Below are 18,721 nucleotides of genomic sequence, written 5' to 3' on the forward strand. Positions count from 1 at the left end.
CCTTAATTTCTGCCGTTGTCATAGGGTCCTCCTCCTCTTCCTCGCCGCTGCTAGAGAACTCCTCTTGAACAACGTTATGTTGCATGGCCTTCAACTCCTTCAGGTCATCCGTCGTAAGCTCCTCTTGGTGCTCCTCGAGAAGGTCGTTGATGTCGTCCTCGTCGACGACCAGCCCCATGGACTTGCCGAGTGCAACAATCTCGTCTAGATCTGGTTGGGAAACAAGTTTCGGGATCACCAACTGTTTCTGACTCTGCAGCACCAGCTTCGCCCATGTCGAATCCCTCGAAGTCTCGGGCGGATACGGCATCAGGCCTGAGTTTCCTCCACGAGGAATTCAAGGTTCGCCTCGAAACCTCCTGCCAAGCTTGGTCGATGAGTCGGATGCAAATGACGATGTTGAAATGCTCCTTCCAAAATTGACACAAGGTGAGGTTTGTGGTATCGGTGATATCGAAACATCTCTTGAAAAGATGTTTCATGTACAGCTTCTTGAAGTTCGCTATCACTTGCTGGTCCATGGGCTGGAGGAGAGGGGTGGTGTTGGGCGGAAGAAAAAGAATCTTAACGAAGGAATACTCCGCTAGGATATCTTCCTCGAGGCCAGGAGGGTGGGGAGGGGCATTGTCCAACACCAGCAGACATTTCAGGGGGAGGCGCTTCTCTTCTAAAAATTCTTCACTGTCGGGCCGAAACGAAACTTTACAGATTTACCCACTCGGTGAACAAAAGCCTCATTACCCAGGCTTTTGCATTAGCCCTCCACATCACTGGAAGCTTCTCCTTAAGCACTTTGTGGGCCTTGAAGGCTCGAGGAGTCTCAGAATGATACACCAGTAGGGGCTTTACCTTGCAATCCCCACTGGCGTTCGAACAAAGTGCGAGCGTAAGCCTGTCTTTCATAGGCTTATGCCCAAGTAGCTTCTTTTCTTCCTCCGTGATGTACGTCCGACGTGGCATTTTTTTAAAAAAAGGCCAGTCTCATCACAGTTGAAAACCTGCTGAGAACTGTAGCCTTCCTTGTCATCATCTCGTCGAAAGTTTTCTTAAATGTTTCGGCCGCTTTCGTGTCCGAGCTGGCAGCCTCCCCATGACGCACCACCGAATGGATGCCAGTCCGTTTATAGAATTTCTCGAACCAGCCATGCGAAGCCTTGAACTCTGGGGTTGGCGTTGAAGTCCCTTCCCCTCCGTCGTCTTCCGCCTGCGCAATCAAATCGCCGAAAATAGCGCTGGCCTTGTGGGCGATTGCTGTCTCCGTTACCGTATCGCCAGCGATTTCTTTGTCTTTTATCCAGACGAGGAGCAGCCGTTCCATTTCATCGTGCACGTGGCTCCTCTTGCTGAACAAAATAGTGATGCCCTTCAACGGTGTAGCTGCTTTGATGGCATCCTTCTGTTTAAGGATGGTGCCTATTGTCGACGGATTACGGCCGTATTCCTTTGCGATCACACTCAATCACATACCAGCTTCGTACTTCTTGATGATCTCCATCTTTGTCTCCAAAGAGAGCATGTGCTTCTTTCCGTGAATTTCAACTTTCTTGGGACCCATGACTACGTTATCTTGTACGTAATTTACGTATAAGTTACACAATAAAGTTTTTGCACAACACGATAATAGTACTGCAACGAAATCACTAACAAATTTACGTTACTAAACGAAATCGTTGGACCGAACGAATGCCGTGTGCGTACGATAAAGATGTTGGTACGAAGAGGCCGAGGTAGGCACACCACCACATACGTATAAGATGCATGATGGGAGGGATGCTGTCCAATAGGAGAGAAGGATCTCATGGCGGTGACTAGCATCAGGAACCAATGGGAGAGCAGGAGGATGGTGGCGAGTCTACTAGTACTAAGATGGCGGCGCGCGGCGCAAAATTGTTATCCGGGCGAATCTCGGACTTTCAGAATCCTTTCGTATCTTGAAAACTTTTCGTATGTAGAGCCGTTAAATTTTTCGCATTGGCTTTCGGATCTCGAGTTTTTCGTAAGTTGAGCCTTTCGTATCTCAAGGTACCACTGTACCTTGTAGATGACTACATACCAAGTCATGGACCAATTTGTTTGCATTGTTCAGGTACAGTAGGGAACTGACAATAAGATCAGAACCTAAAATTAACGACTCCTTAAAGGTATTGCATAATGATAAAATTGCAGTGAGACCTTTATGGCCTAACAATCACATTAAACCAGTGGTTCTTAACTTTTTGCAATTGTATACTATTATACTTCATTGCTTAATGAGTATATTGATGAATGATAGATTTTGGTTTCATTACTGTTAAAAATTTTTCAAGTATGCACTGTACTATATTTCAAAAGAATAAACAATGTTAATAGGAAATGGGTAAAACAAACATATGATGAAACCAAATTCATCTTAATCCTTATTCATCTGGCAACCCTGCTTGCCTCCCCTTGGAAGCTTCTGATGCCCCCCAGTTTAAGAATCACTGCTTTAAAGCAAGAAATCAGCTGATGTTGCTTGAGGGTTACTCAGAGTTATTATAGTTTCTTTACCCATCAGGAGACTCCAGGTTATACATATTGATAGCTCTAATTTAACCAAACCAAATATAATGGCATATACAGTTTACTGTTGTCAAACACTTGATGTGAGACATTTTATTGTTAGTTTAATAAATATTAACAAGAGATACAATTTTATAAAGCTAAAATACTAAAAACCCTGGTTTTAGGTCTGAATTGATGCCAGTACCTATGAACAATATTGATGAAGCCTTCCACACAAAATAGTACACTGTTTTCTTTCATGTCACCAAGTTCAGATAAGGGTTCTTTGTTCTTAAGACAGGTGTTTTTGCATAGGAGGGAGGGGTAAGCAGAAATGTCTGCCTGAGCCACAATACCCATCCCATGTAATAGTCCTTACATTTTGATCTTGTACTGTGCTGCTACTTAGAACATTCAGCCATAGTTTCATTCAGTTGAATTTTTATATATTATATATATATATATATATATATATATATATATATATATATATATATATATATATATATATATATATATATATATATATATATATAAATCTCCATATACATTTTTCTTACTTTTATTACCATTTATTATACGTACTACAATTATATTGTATTTAAGCACTACTTTTTTATATTTTCCAGTACTGATCACTTATCAGTCATAATTATAATGGTTATCAATCATACACTTACTATTTTACTGGTAGTTCTGTAAATAAGGTTATACTATACGACTGTAAATTATACTTCTAGTGCCAGATAAAAAGTCTTTTATACATTTTATCTTGAAATCCTTTAATTACAGAGTATTATTGCAATTCATAATAATTATCATTACATACACAGATCACTCAAAGGTACAAAATAATGTGCTATAGGGTTTCATTTACCAGAAGCCTTCTAAAATTATTTTGTATGAATGACTAAATCTTTTTGCAGCAAAATATATATTTTTTAAATAATATCATACATACATGTGGGTTATGAACAGTATCTACTTGCTTGTGGAATAACAGTTGGTAAATGGACACTTAGTCATTCTTAATAGTGTGTTCCAAACACTGGACAAGGACATTCCATACACAAGTTTATCCTTTTATCCTTCCCTTGAGGCATGTATTTTTAGCACTCAAGAAAAGCTATTAAATTGTCTTATTTTGTCTGATTTGAGTCAACAAACATGGTGAATGTTGTTTCAAGTACTTTTTCCACATCAGCCATGTAATTCTGTGCCACTTATTCCCAGTGGAGTTTAAATGAATGAATAATTGCTCATTTAGTGGATATGCTTGAAACAATTGTCTGAGGCTGAGATTTGGTGCAAGGGGGCTGGGTGCATCATTTCAAACAGGTAGAAACTATTCAAGTATTTTAAAATTTGTAACTAGCTCAGTATTTATCAGGTACTTCCATCTTAGATAATAAAGCAATGTCTGTATTTATACTTTGTAACTAACACACATTTATTAAGAGTTGCGTTTCAGTTGAATTCTTAAAATCTCGATTATTTTCATTGTAATTCCAGGAATGAAAATGAAACATATTTTTATTCATCCTTCATACAACAGAGAAGGTGTTAAGTGTGTCACTAAATTTAAGCAGCAGGTTATGATTGTGTCTGAAGAAATAAAGAATGAGTAGACTGCAAAATGTTTTCGAAGGGAAAGAAACACCTGACACTGGCAAAATCACACATGTACCACATCTAATTTACTGCATTTATAAATGAAGTAGTTGCAGTTTTTAAACCCGGTGGCAGGATCACACGCTCAAAAAACAAGCAGGCAAATTCCCCCCCACATAAATATTACCAATCTGGATGCCAAACTCACCCTTAGCCACACTTTCCTCTTTACACAACAGAATGCACACAGGACAATTGACCTACCTACACACAGAACAAAAAACACAACACGTACTCACCCAACTCCAGATACTCTGGGCTATGCCCTGCTGTCCGTTGGCTCTGGTCACTGAGACACCACCAACAACAAAGACAACAACCAAGAACCACAACTCAACGACAACACAACAACCAAGGACCTCAACCCCACAACTCAATGACACAACAACAAACAAGGAACACAACCACAACAACAAACAAGGAATACAACCACAACAAAAGACCACTGCACAAACAATCACTAACACAAAAAACAACAACACAAAAAGACAACACACACACCCACTTACAACACCAAGGAATCACAACAGCTCACCAACAACAACCCTTAACAACTCGCAACCACACCAAGAAACCACAACAGCTCCCAACAACAACAACAACAACCCTCAACTATAACAACTCACATATAACTCAACAGAAACTCACAAGCACAACAACTCCAAAGCAAACAATATCAAACTTAACAACAACTAAAACACAAATCAATAACACACAACTTATCTGAACTTTAAATGCCTTCAACACTCTTCATAGACCGCTGCCGACACTACTGACCCTCACAGGCTCTGACCAAAAACTGACTACTCAGAACTCTGATCTTAACAATTAACTACAGCTGCACCAGCAGACAACCCAGAACTCGCTAACAGCCCATTCAATTATGCTCTCTCTCTCTCTCTCTCTCTCTCTCTCTCTCTCTCTCTCTCTCTCTCTCTCTCTCTCTCTCTCTCTCTCTCTCAACCAAAACAAATACATACTACACAATCTCAACAGCAACACAAACCATGAAACTCTCTCTCTCTCTCTCTCTCTCTCTCTCTCTCTCTCTCTCTCGTCTCTCTCGTCTCTCTCTCTCTCTCTCTCAACAAAACAAAAAATTACATACTACACAATCTCAACAGCAACACAAAACCATGAAACTCTCTCTCTCTCTCTCTCTCTCTCTCTCTCTCTCTCTCTCTCTCTCTCTCAATCCTCAAGGACGTTGTCAAATGGAACTCCCATAACTCCTCCATAACCCAGCTTTGATAATTTATTAAAGAAACATGACCCTGAAGTAAGTACCATCCAACAACTAAAGACGGTGATAATGTTGGTAAAACACAATCACCTGATTATTTTAAGAAGCAAAGAAATGCAAAATGCAAATGGCACATGATTGTTCTGTTCATATTTTGTAATATGATATTATGGTAATAATACATGCAATATGATTAGATACAGTAAAACAACAGTTTTATTAAAATTATAATCATTATTATCAATATTGTACAACTGTTATTCAACTTCTGCAAATAGATATGTCAGTTTAACAACATAACTGGGGCAGTAGTCTCTCTCTCTCTCTCTCTCTCTCTCTCTCTCTCTCTCTCTCTCTCTCTCTCTCTCTCTCTAACCATAATACGTATGATGGTGCTGCATCCTCCATTAGAAAATTCCAGTTTTTACAAACCTGCAATGACATAGCTGAATCGAGAAACGACCAATTGCCCACGACATTTGCCTTAACTATTGAGCATTTATCAAGAGTTGTATTGAAATTGTCAAGTTGTTGAACCCAGCCAATTCTCAGTGGTATCTTCCATAAGTAAAAATAAAATACATTTTTATTCATCTATCACGGAATGGAGATTTTATGAAAGAATACCAGTCAATTAAAGCTACAGATTATAGCTGAGGCTGAATAAAATTAAAACGGGAGGTGAAAGTGACGTCTGGAACTGGCAAAACACTTTTAATGCTTATGCCGTCCAGTAATGTGCACATTTTAGACCCAACTTTAATTTAAAAGAAGAAGTCTCTCCGAATGATATATCTTCTGGCAACTACTAATGACAATGAAAATATTGATAGTGTACAGGTAGTCCCCAATTGTTGGTGGCCTCAGTTATTGCTGACCTGGTTTTATGGGGCTTGTCTAGCACTGAAATGTAACCCCGCAATAACCGTGGACTGCCTGTGTATTGCAGGGTCACAGGAAAATTATCACGCTTTCAGGGTATTACAGTTACTTATTGAATTCTTTTAACCACAAATTACTTATGTATGTTCATCCTCCCCTGACATCCTCCCTCCTCCTGGGCCCCAGCAAATGGTGCCATGGATCCCACTGATTGAATATTACGAATGAAAAGCTGTGCACATTATTATATTTATTTTTTCTAAAATAGTGTATATATCACTGTGCATTTTGTTCTCTTTACTCTGGTTCACAAAGGATTGAAATATTCTAAATAGGATCGCTTATCAAAAAGTTTGTGAAACACTGTTGTAAATGAACAAAGTTGTTTTTAAAATGTGTGTGCGTATTACTTGATTGTACAAGCAGTAAGTGTGATTTTGCAAGTTCTGTACATCACTTTCGCGCGCCTGTTATGTGTTTTATCCAGCCTGGGAGATATAATCTGCAGCTTCAGTTTACTGGTATTCTTCCTTATAATCTCCATTGCATGAAAGATGAATGAAAATGTATTTTATTTATACTTAATGAAGCCCCCACTAAGACTCGGCAGTGTTCAACAACTTGACACCTTTGACGCAACTCTTAACAAACGCTCGATAGTTACGGTAAATGACCCCAGTAATTAGCTGTTTCTCAATTTGGTTTATGGTAATTTTAATAAAACTGTTGTTTTACTGTAAATAATCATATTGCATGTATTATCATATAACAAAATATGAACAGAGCAACCATGTGCTATTTACATTCTGATTGTGTTTACATTTTAAAAATAATCAGCTGATTGTATTTACTGAAATTCTCTGTCTTTAGTTATCAAATGGAATTATAAAGGGCCCTATTTATATAAAAAGACACTACTATCCGTAAAGTAAGATAAAATCCTTATTATTAATAGTATACGTAAACTGCAGAACCGTATAAAAGCTGTAGCATAATTGTAATTTAAGAGTTTAAAGTAATTTAGTTAATAAAGAAACAGTTTGCCATTCAATTCGGATGCGAAAACCCTCAAATTGATTTCCATTTCACACTGATATATAGCCAGTACATTAAACCACTGTCTGTTATATTGGTGAGCTATTGTACTGTGGGCAATTTTTCTATGCAACTGTAATTGAGCTCTCAGCTATGAAAGTACTGTACTATATAAGATTCAAGACTTGATCTGACTCACCAGAATGTTAAAAAATATATATATAGAGATATATTTTTACCATTAAGTTTTTCACTCTTCATGACTTTTTTGTTACAGGATGAAAAAACAGAATCAACAAATCCTTTTGAAAGTGAAGCATCGGGAGAGACACCAGTCTCTCCTTTTCAAGGAGCTGTTTGTAGATGTTTCCAGCCATACCTCAAAGTTTATATTGAAAATGTTGATAAGTAAGTTTAGCTATATTTTTCTAGTAATAGTATCAGTCCAGTGATATCATAAGGAGTTACTCAAGTTTTTTTTCATTTTTGGTAATAAAATTTATCATAATGACTCAAAATAGAAAACGGTGGCTTGTAACAACATGAGATTTGTTACCTCACTCCATTTATGCATTATTCCTATTCTTTTGCCATATTCAAATGTACTATTCAGTTTCTACTTGAACTGATACTCTGACATTTGATGATTCATGTTTAAAAAAGAAACATTTTTGTTTCATGGCAAACACATCTTTTCTTAAAATTAGCCAATCTTGTTTTCAGCAAAATCCCAAATGCTTTGGTCCATGGTCAAAAGCCCCAAAGAGAACAGTACATAGTCTATCAGTAGCCCTATGTGTACATGTATGTATCCATGAGTCTTCAGCAATTAATTGCCTAACTCTTCATGTATGTTTGTGATTGTTCACTGCTTTCATAAACACCAGACCTTTTTTATGAATGATCTTCCAAGAATTGCCTTATTTATTTCATTTGGAACTAAACAGAGTATATTTCTAATTCCGAGGTCATTTATTCATTGTGTAAGAGGCGAGGTAATTTCTGGTGTCTCTCTAAAATTTGCCTAAAGTGAACGAAGACATTGTCATTAAACATGTTGGAGACATGGATTACATCTTTGTTGGGATGATAAATCTCCTTAAAATTTTTGCATCACTCCACTTTGCAAACATGCCCTTAATCACTGAAGTAGGCGCATTATGTATGCCTGTTAGCTTTCTGAATTTTTCAAACAAGCCTCTGCTGGCCCTAAATTCACTAACAGGAGCACTTAAAGGCATTTTCTTACTGTAATTGTCATGCAACATCCTCCAACACTTTGCTACAAGCTCTTTCTTAAATTCTATAGTGTTTCTCTCCATTTTTACAGAAGGGCTGGCACTTGGAACTTTCTTTGGCCCCATGATGGCTTATTTTGTAGCTGCACTCAAATAAAAAAAAGCACAAAAAACAATGAACACAAAAGCAGAATGGGTCACAAGAGAACAAGGGATGCTTTGTTTGGGGGCTTGATATGGCCTAGTCACAAAGTGTGCCCTGGAAGGAGCATTTCCGGGTATACGAAATCCAAGGGCATGTACAAAACCCAAGTCAAAATTTCATTGGAGAGTCTACAACGAATCGTATGAAAACGAGGGCTTACAAAATCCGAGGTTTGACTGTAATGCGTTTGTGATTAAACAAATGCAGTACATACAGTCTGTTGAAAACTAAATTATTTTTTCATATGAGCCCCTCATTTTTATTGTGAGTTCTTGCTTATCATCCTTGCTTATTTCACACTGCTTATGGATCAGATGACAAATTTTGAGGCAAGTAGCTGCATATGACCCAGGGATACACCTGTGTATGCACAGTGCTACCAACTGACTGATGTTTTCTGCCTTTCTTTAAAGTAGGGCTGAAGTATCTGGGGTATTTTCACGGCACATATAAAGTTCATTATAAGTTATAGGGTTGTATAAAAAATAAATTATTTAAATTTTCTGCATTTGCTGTTAGTGGCTGAAGAGGAACTCACACATTTCATCCATAGAGATGGAATCATGTGTATTCACCAGAAATGAGGTCCATTTTCAGTGTAAATTACTGTCTCTGGAATTTGGTATGGCTTGTTTTTATGTTTGCCTCTTTACTGATGTCTATCTCATCCCCTACTTTTCTGCTTGACAGTTATTACATACCAGTGCTAACAGCCCTTTAGTATTTTATTTCTCAGGTGTTTTATGTAAAGAATCCTGTGATCTTATAGATGGATGGTATGGTTAGTCTCAATTTTTATATGAAAACAAGATTATTTCTGTCATATACAAATACAGTGTAAATATCTAAGGTATTCAAGAACCTTAGAAATCCAGCATTTGGAAAATTTGTAGTGTTTTTATTTCAGATACATATTATTGTCATAGAATACCAGTACTATTTGCGTTGTCAAATTAAGTCACTTAAGCATTTTAAAGGTAGAGGAAATGATTAAATAAATTAGTCTACATTTTTTAAAGTGAATATGCAAGTTGAATCCCTTTAGTAAATAAACATTTGCTTTACCTGAGAATATCATATCTAACATATATATAATGCCATGTACATATTGACTGCAGATGAATAGAAGTTGATAATGCAGTGCTATCAGAATATTTACTTATTATGTATTTTAGTAGTTACTATTTGCATTGTTAGCTTTTAAAACTTTAAATGTTCATGTTCTTCACTTATTATCTTTAGGTGCATTTTTTTATCTTTTAAAACTTAGATTTTTTATATTTCCTTGTATAGACGCTTGAGTGAACAAATAGAGAAGTTTGCCAATGACATGAAGAACTACAAATTTGAACATATCGATGCTGAAGAGTCTAATGTGGTTCCATGTTGTGGAGAGCTTTTCACCATTTATAAGGTATGATTGATTTCAAGTCTACCTATGACTAACAATACAGTAATGCAGGTTGTGTTATAATTTAACAACAAATGTGATCAGAAGGTTTTTACTTTCATTGGTATCCTTTTTATACCACCCGTTAGAAAAATAGCCATAAGTACTCGATCTTTCAGGCCGTAAGTAGTTGTACTTTCCTATTAAGAATTTTTATTTTACTTTATTGTAAATTTTGTGTAACTGTATTCTTCTGCATTGTCTGTTTAGTATTATGTGTATCCACAACATTCATAATTTGTTTAATTATTTATAGAGGAAGAGAACAACATCTATTTTCTAATTGTCAGATGTACACCCACAACTTGTAAATGTTCTTGATATAACTTTTGTTGTAATATTATTATAATGAAAAATATTAATTCTCTTTGGTACCTGGTAAGCTAAGATTTACTGTAATTGTATTTTATGTTAAGCATAGTTTTGATGCCAAGCATTAATTTTTCAGACCGTCTTAGTTGAATTCTTGCGATTAGGACCTGGTGAAAGTTTGGGAGGACTGGTTGAAGTGTTTCAAAAGCATTTAAGGGAATTCTGTACTAGGGTCCTCCGTGCGACTCTTCCCAGAGTTGGTGCTAATATTCCAATGCCAAAGGATATTAATATGAAGGAACTCACTGCCGTTTTAGCTCAGGTTAGTTTATCTTAAAAAAATATTTTTTTTTTAACTTACTTGTAACTGCCAACTTGTAACTAGTTGCCAACCTTGGTATGTGTATGTTGCTCTAATCATATAAAATACTATTGGAAATTTTGTCATAATTTTATATCTTAATATGTACATATATTGTTCAGAGGAAGAGAAGAATTATATTTTGGGTTTTTTCAACATAATTTGTCCTTTTTTGTGTTTCATGTAGTATTTTGCAAACCTGTTTATGTCAAACGTACATTACTCTCCTTAATTTTAGCGTGCACTAAAACGTGCATATGCGTGCACTTCTAGATATTTTTTTTTAGGCTAAATTTCTTTATGATCTTTGAAAGTGAAGAATTAACCAGATTTTTTCTTCTTTTTCTGTAATTAATGTTACCACAGTAATAAAATAATGGTGGTTCCCTATTCTGTAGCCCCAGATATCTTTTTCATGTTTTTACTTAGAGTTAAAAGTGCATAGAGTTAAAAGTGCATACATGTGGTTCAGTTCTAAACAGAATTCCAAACAAGTGTTGGATGCATTTGTTCTTTAGGTCACATTCAGAACTGTCATGCATAACATGTGCACATATAAGTAAAAAGATACCTAGCAATTGCTTGATAACTGTTTTAATGTATTACTGTTGTAAAATGTGAATATGAGAATTAAGGTATAATGTACATGGTGTATGTTTGTGTGTATGTATGTGTGTGTAAGAGAGAGAGATAGAGAGAGAGTGATCATTTAGTAGCATGAATTTGTAAGTTTGCTTTGGCCAGATTATGATTTGGTTACATTTTCATTTACCTTGGTGTGGTTCTCATTTCATTCTCATTTCCAACACCACATGACGTGAAGGGCCTATGTGAAATTTTCCTACTCATGTCTTTCCTGTGCTTTATCAGCCACAAATCTTTACTGTACTGTGCATACTGTTGCCAACTTATGTCTTTCTGTTAGATTTATTTTACAGTCCCATCTACTGAGATCTATACGTATTCACTATTAACCAAATTTTCTTAATCTTGCAGTATATTGCTGATTAAACCAGCATTATTGTAAGTCTGTCAAATTTCTATCATTACTCCTCTTCGAACCTTGTCTTACATTGTGAAAATTGGTGAGTAGGGTAAACAACACAAATAAACTTCCCATGTAGCACTCCACTTTTTACTGCAAATTGACCTGCAATGTGTGTTTAGAATAAGTATACAAAACATTTTTATTGTAACTGACACAGGTGTATTGCTTCTATAGATAACACATTGTCAGGTTACTTTCTTAGGTACTTTTGGTATGACTTCCAAATTATTAGGCTTTGTTCTTTCATTCCATATTCTGCAGAACAGTCTAATTAGTGTATGAGGTGTCATTTCAGTCTTGGCTAAATCTTCATGGTAGTAATGCCATTTCCTGGAGTTATTTATTACTGATTCCAATTCAAAACTGTGAATTCAGTTATAAACATATTCAGCTCTTCTTCAGCTGCTGATATATCAATCAAATTATCCACTTTGTAATTATTTTTCAATATCTCAAAGAAAATGTTCAATGAGTACGTATTGTCTTTTTCTTGTATGATTGTTATTGGCCCATCCCTTGTTTTTACAGGTACTTTCCTCTTGCTTTTCAGCCATTACTTCATTAATAATTCTATGGGCTACCTTAAGGCCACTTCTGAATACAAGCTTTGTCAATTTCATCTTCCTGTATGTCAAATATTTTTCCTTATCTCTTCTGGACCATTATTTAACTTTGTTATTTAGATTGAAGTACAGTGGTACCTCGACATACGAAAGGCTCAACTTACGAAAACTCGAGATACGAAAGCAAATACGAAAAATTTTACAGCTCTACATACGAAAAGTTTTCAAGATACGAAAGGTTGTTGCTGTAAAGTCCCGAGATTCGCCCGGACCACCGAGAACCATTTTAAAACTGAGTAAACTCGCCACCATCCTCCCGCTCTCCCATTGGTTCCTGATGTTAGTCACCCCATAAGGTCCTGCTCTCCTATTGGTCAGCATCTACCCCTTGTGCTTTAAGTATTCTATTGGTAAAAGGATGCTGTAAAAAAAAAACATTAGGTAAAGATAGAATAAAGAATAGAAATGAATGGTTATTATACTGTTTGGTAGTTTCAGTAGTTGAAGAGCGATAGCGATCGTTCTATACTCGTAAGTGCTGGATGTAAACAGAAGTTTGGAAGATTTTGTTTGTTTGTATATTTTAGTTAATGGTTACTTAATAATTATTTGAAATGAGTACATGCAATACATTTAATTAAAAAAATTGTGAATTAGATATAAAATATAAAATAAATCAGACTGCCAACAAATACGTATTTTTTAGAATTCTTCTTCTGTTTTATTATTACGTTACGTATACGTATGTTTCATTATAGCTGTCAGTAACTCGGTATCTTCATTAGGTAAAGATAGAATAAAGAATAGAAATGAATGGTTATTATACTGTTTGGTAGATCCATTAGTTCAAGAGAGATACTAATGAAAATTTATGGCTTACTGTGTGCTAGGAAAAATAATTGCTTGGCGTTCGTTCGGTACTCCTAAGACGGGTAAGAGCTGAATATAAACAATCGATTGGAAGTTTTTTTGTTTGTTTGTGTATTATAGTTAATGATTAATTAATAATTATTTGAAATGAGTACATACTGATTATTTATACATTTTATTGGCATATTCTAAGCTTTTAGCTCTTAGGTTTAGATGTCAGAATCATAGACTACTATGAGATTCAGGGTCTCTGTAACACGGTTTTTTGGACTTTGCTCCTTGTCAAAGCATCGGATGTAGCTGAAAGTTGACATATGTATATTTTACAACCACACACAAATTTTGTCAGCATTATCAATACCCTAAACCCGATAGTTTTAATTTTTATAGAGTAAAAATGCTGTAGCCGACGCCATGGCCAATGATTACGAGCCAAGAGTCGAAAAACATTCATTACGTAAGCAAGGTAAACAAACACCTTTTGACTAAATGTTGCCCCGCCCATCCACCAGACAGAAATTCCATCGGCTCTGAAACACAAAGACTTTATGAATGGCGGAACTATACATAGATGTGGGTGGGGTATCAGTGCTAGCATAGTAATACTACTAGCAGTAGTGCCCCAACAGTATAGCAGTAATATACATGAATTAAACGTTTAGACCAACTGCTGGGATCCTTGAGGATCATTTAGCACTTCTTACAACTACTCGAGAAATTAGTTTTTATAGCCAGAAGTTAAATTTTCTAATCCAACAATGCCCATGGTAACCTTCAGTGTTATCCTGAATTACAACGAGGCAAAAGTGGGTGGAGCCTCATGAAGTCACCATTCTGACGATAATTATTGGTGAAGGTTTAAAGCCAATATACGATACCGGCTATTTTTTTCAGTAAATAGGTAGATAGCCAATAAATAAAAATTGCTCGACATTAGATATAGCAGTTATCAAATCAAGCTTGTCTACTATGTTTTTGGTAATTACCAACTATTCGCAACATCTTGTCAATCTGATTGTGACCTATAAAGTAGACTGTAATTTCTTTGGAAACTTATTTTGGGAGTTAGACTAATAATCGAAGTGATTTTGTATTTATTAACATATTTTGTTGGTTTGTTCATTATGACAATTATCAGTGGAGAGGTTCCAGAGTTCATAAAGGTGTACTGCTTTGCTTGTATTTAAATTTGTATGTCGTTGTTGCCAGAGGTTTAGCCTTCGTTACGTATAGCCAATCATCCATCGAGAAAGAGGGAAGAAATGATGTCATAAGTTACGTAACGAGTGCGTTCGAAACCTTTTCTCTGAGTAAGTTGGCCCGTCTTCAAAAAAGGTCACTTTTACATTATAAGTACCAAATTTATTCAACCTACGTAGTGCAGAATACACTCAAAATTTATGTGTTGATATAATATGTATTCTGAATAAGCTTTATATTTATGAAATGCATAGATAAAAAGTTATTGCGAGAAAACCGTGTTACAGAGGCCCTGAATCTCATAGTAGGCTACAGTAGCAACCGCTAGCATAGGCTAGGCTTATTGCTAAGGGACATATGCTAAAGTCCTAATATATGCAGTAAAAATGGGGTTGAACATTACATGCAGTTGAATATTACTCAAGTATGTACAGTATTTTGCCTTTTTGGAGTCATATTTCTTCCGTCGGATCGGCGTCGTAACCCGAGAACATGTGTTTTAGGCCTGGAAATATAATTTACTGGGGTGTTTTTGGAGGGCTTGGAACGGATTAGCCATTTTACATGTAAAATGTGGTCCAAGATACGAAAACTTCACGATACGAAGGGCGCCTCGGAACGGATTAATTTCGTATCTCAAGGTACTACTGTACTTGTTACATAGTACTGTGTTCACTTCCTCCCTGATATTTATCTACATTACCATTTGCTTTTATCTCTACTTTATTGTATCCTTAGTTTCATCCATTATTCAATGCTCTGTCTTGTCATTGTATATCTCAGTACTACTTCTTTCCTGCAGATTGATATAGTACATTCTTGATATTAAACCAACATGGATGAAAACTGCAGTAAGGGAGGCTGGAAAATATTGAGATTTTTGGAAGACAAAGTACAAAAATGACACAGGTTGCACAATTTCACATATGCCTTTTGTGTCATGCAGCAGTGTGGGTGATGCTAGTAAATTAATGTTCTTTGCAGACCCAGGAACAATGGAACTTAAAGCTGCTTGAGATTCTAGATTCTCCCTTTGCATGTGCAATACTATTAGCTGAATGCTATATTCATCTGTTTTTAAGAGTAATGAAAGCTCTGCACTGGGAGGATTGTTTTAGCCCTAGAAATAGCTCTTACTGAGTAACAGGTTTATAATCCTTCATTACATGTTTTATGTAATTTACATAATTAAATATTGTATTAAATTTATTAATTACATGTTGAAAGTGTTATTTTCATTTTATATGTAAGTAATCTTTGTTTAACTTCTGAAATATAGGTTCAGACATTGTGGCGAGAAGGGGATAGTCCTAAATTAGTTGATGATGATGTGCGCCGTGTTTGTTCTGTCTTAGTATCTGCTGAGTATTGTGAAGAGATGACGGGACGTTTAGAAGCTAAGCTTAAAGAACGGAGTCCAGCACCATTGGCAAATACTATCAGTCTTACCCAAGAACAAGATCTTTTTCATGCTGTTTTAGCACAGGTAAGTTATATGGGACTTCATTATTTGTTATGAAAGTGATTTGTTATAAATTTCATAGGTAAAATCAATATACTTATTAATTTGTTTAAAGTTAAAATTTCATCTTGCAATTCTTATAAATGCATATAGGTACTCTAGTTGGTCCTCTTGTTAGGGTTTTTTGTGTCGAAACATTGTTTCTGGAGACGATGATAATTAAGTCTAATGGCCTCACTAAGAGTATCTTCACTGGACAAATATTTAGTATCTTAGGGGTAACTGGAAGTTTTAAACTGTTGTCTTATAGTCCTCACTTAATTGTAACATGGTGAATGCAACATATTTAAAAATAAGTCCCTTATGTTATACCACCTGTAATTACTTTAAAAATATTGCTCTCAGCATTGGTATCACCTGTTATTCATGCCAAGCCTCTTAATATTTCAACCCCTTCACAAATCCTATTGCTGCCTCAGACGAGTGTTAGCTTTTCCCCCATAGTGATGAGATGGTTATCCTTTGGAAATGCAGTCTTTTAGCTACTCATTCATGTGCTCTAGAAACCTTGCTGTTTAGACCAACTGGTCTCAGCTCATTTTTCCTTTATTGCTACGTGGCTTTTTATATATGCCTCACGTTGTAGGCTGATTAGTATTTCTTTCTTTATGGCTTTGGGTTTAATTTTTGTTTTAGTTATTTCAAGATTTTTATTACTTTTTTGTATGGTGATGTAATAAATGGGTCTTTTCTTTGACAGTGCATCGCATTGTTGGTAACTCATGTTGAGTGCTTATGTGAACCAGCTTTAACTTCAATGACCAAGGTTAACTGGATGATGGAACAAACTGGTGACCAAAGTCCATATGTGACAGCCATTGCACAGCACATATCATCATCTGTACCCCTAGTTAGGCATAACTTACATACCTCTCGCAAGTACTTTACAAGGTAATGAAGAAAATTTTCAGTATTAGTGCTTGGTTTTTCCCCAGTTGCACATATAATTGGTGTGTAAAAGATAATTGTGTATTAATATACTTTGTGCCTCTTTCTAGGGATAGCATTTGTTGCATTTGATGCTGTTTTGTTGAGAAAAAAGAAAGCAGTGGAGAGTCTGTGCATGATGTATCTTTGTAAGTGAGACCTATGATAGATATTGTAAATTCAGTGTGTAGGGTGCAATATTGATAGCAGTTATCATACAATTCTGTGATATGAGAGATGACAGCAAGCAACAGGCTCAGGTTTATGGAATAAGGAAAGGGAAAATAAGTGAAAAGTGCATTCCACAAGTTTCCTTATTGAAAAATGACAGTGGTTAGTGACTGAGAAGAGTTTTAATAGTATTATAAGAGGAAAAAACTTGGAAGAAGAGAAGTTGAAATAAATTTCAGGAGAAATGTTTTCTACATGGATTAACATAGTTTGGACAGTTCCATCATCTGATGGACATAGATCTGGTAAAAATGTCAGATAATTTGAGTGTTGTGTCAGCAACAATTCATTTCTAGAGTGATAAGTGGATACAAGGTTGTCAAAATTACCACAAATAGCAAGTATTTTTGCTCGACATCATGAGTGATATTATTTTGATATAAGTTTAGGTAGTATATGCTTTGTGAGGTATTATAGTAAATATTTTTCCTAAATATAAATTACACCAGTTGATTTTGTTTTTGAATTAGGCATCAATTATAGGGATGGAGCATTATTATCATATTCATTGAATATTATGAATTAGAGAGAGAGATTTGAAGTAATGCTAAATTTGCAGTGTTTTTAATTCATGCTGTTTCTTAACGTTTACTGTAACAGTGAGTCATAGCTATTTCACAAACATTGCTGCATTGATCTCATAAGTATTATATGTAGTGGTAGATGCTTATATAAATTTTGGTGAGGAAGTTGAAGCTCTATTATTCATTAATACAAGGAGTTAGAGGAACACAACTTCACTTGTTGCTGTATAGAATCTTTTAAGTTCACTACTGCCATAATTCTATTACATGATGAAGTAACTGTTCCCAATAGTAAATTCGTATTTGCAGAATGTATGTCACACCCACATTAAGAAAGAAAAGTCTCTGATGTCAATTATACCCAGTTATTCTGTCATTATGTTGTATTTTTGTCATTTGTTCAGATCATTTGCTTAAAAATTATATTTATTTCAGATTTTGTGATAAATTGGCTGCTGCAATCCTCAACAAATTTGTTCAACAGGTACTGTATGTTTTTTAGTTAAATTGTTATTGTTCGTGGTGACTGTTAATTATTGTCTACAGCTTTTGTGTATTCTTGGACAGAGAAACTTTTCTTTGTATGCATGTTAACCCTTATAGGCTGGACTAAAGTATAAATTAAGCACACCTCGAGACTGTGCAAACTTTAAGGTTGGCCAATTTAAACAAATAAAACACATCAATGGAAAGAGAAAGGTATGCAAAGAAATACAGTATGAGAAAAAAAATCTGAAAATTTTTCTGAACCTTCCACAGGAAGTTGAAAGTGAATACTTTCAACCCTGTGTGCGGCCGCTTTCCTTGACCCTCTAAAAATATTGTTGATGATAACCAGAAATCTGCACATTTTGACATAGAAAATTTCTGATTTTCGGCACTAGACATGTGACATAGAACTGGATCGCTGATAACC

At 35.6% G+C, this 18,721-nt stretch overlaps 1 protein-coding gene across 4 annotated transcripts in view; it reads left to right on the top strand.

Annotated features, from left to right (window-relative positions):
• LOC135208425 (vacuolar protein sorting-associated protein 53 homolog) overlaps positions 1-18,721 on the top strand; it is a 308,005-nt gene that overhangs the window by 253,000 nt on the left and 36,284 nt on the right. For all 4 annotated transcript variants that reach the window (XM_064240578.1, XM_064240579.1, XM_064240575.1 and 1 more), the window contains 6 exons: positions 7,632-7,762; positions 10,091-10,211; positions 10,696-10,881; positions 15,881-16,087; positions 16,824-17,014; positions 18,241-18,289. In XM_064240578.1, coding sequence (XP_064096648.1) covers positions 7,632-7,762; positions 10,091-10,211; positions 10,696-10,881; positions 15,881-16,087; positions 16,824-17,014; positions 18,241-18,289 — 885 coding nt within the window. The remainder of the gene's footprint in view (positions 1-7,631; positions 7,763-10,090; positions 10,212-10,695; positions 10,882-15,880; positions 16,088-16,823; positions 17,015-18,240; positions 18,290-18,721) is intronic.

The sequence above is a fragment of the Macrobrachium nipponense genome, chromosome 35 (assembly GCF_015104395.2).
Source record: "Macrobrachium nipponense isolate FS-2020 chromosome 35, ASM1510439v2, whole genome shotgun sequence".
Classification (NCBI taxonomy): Eukaryota; Metazoa; Arthropoda; class Malacostraca; order Decapoda; family Palaemonidae; genus Macrobrachium; species Macrobrachium nipponense.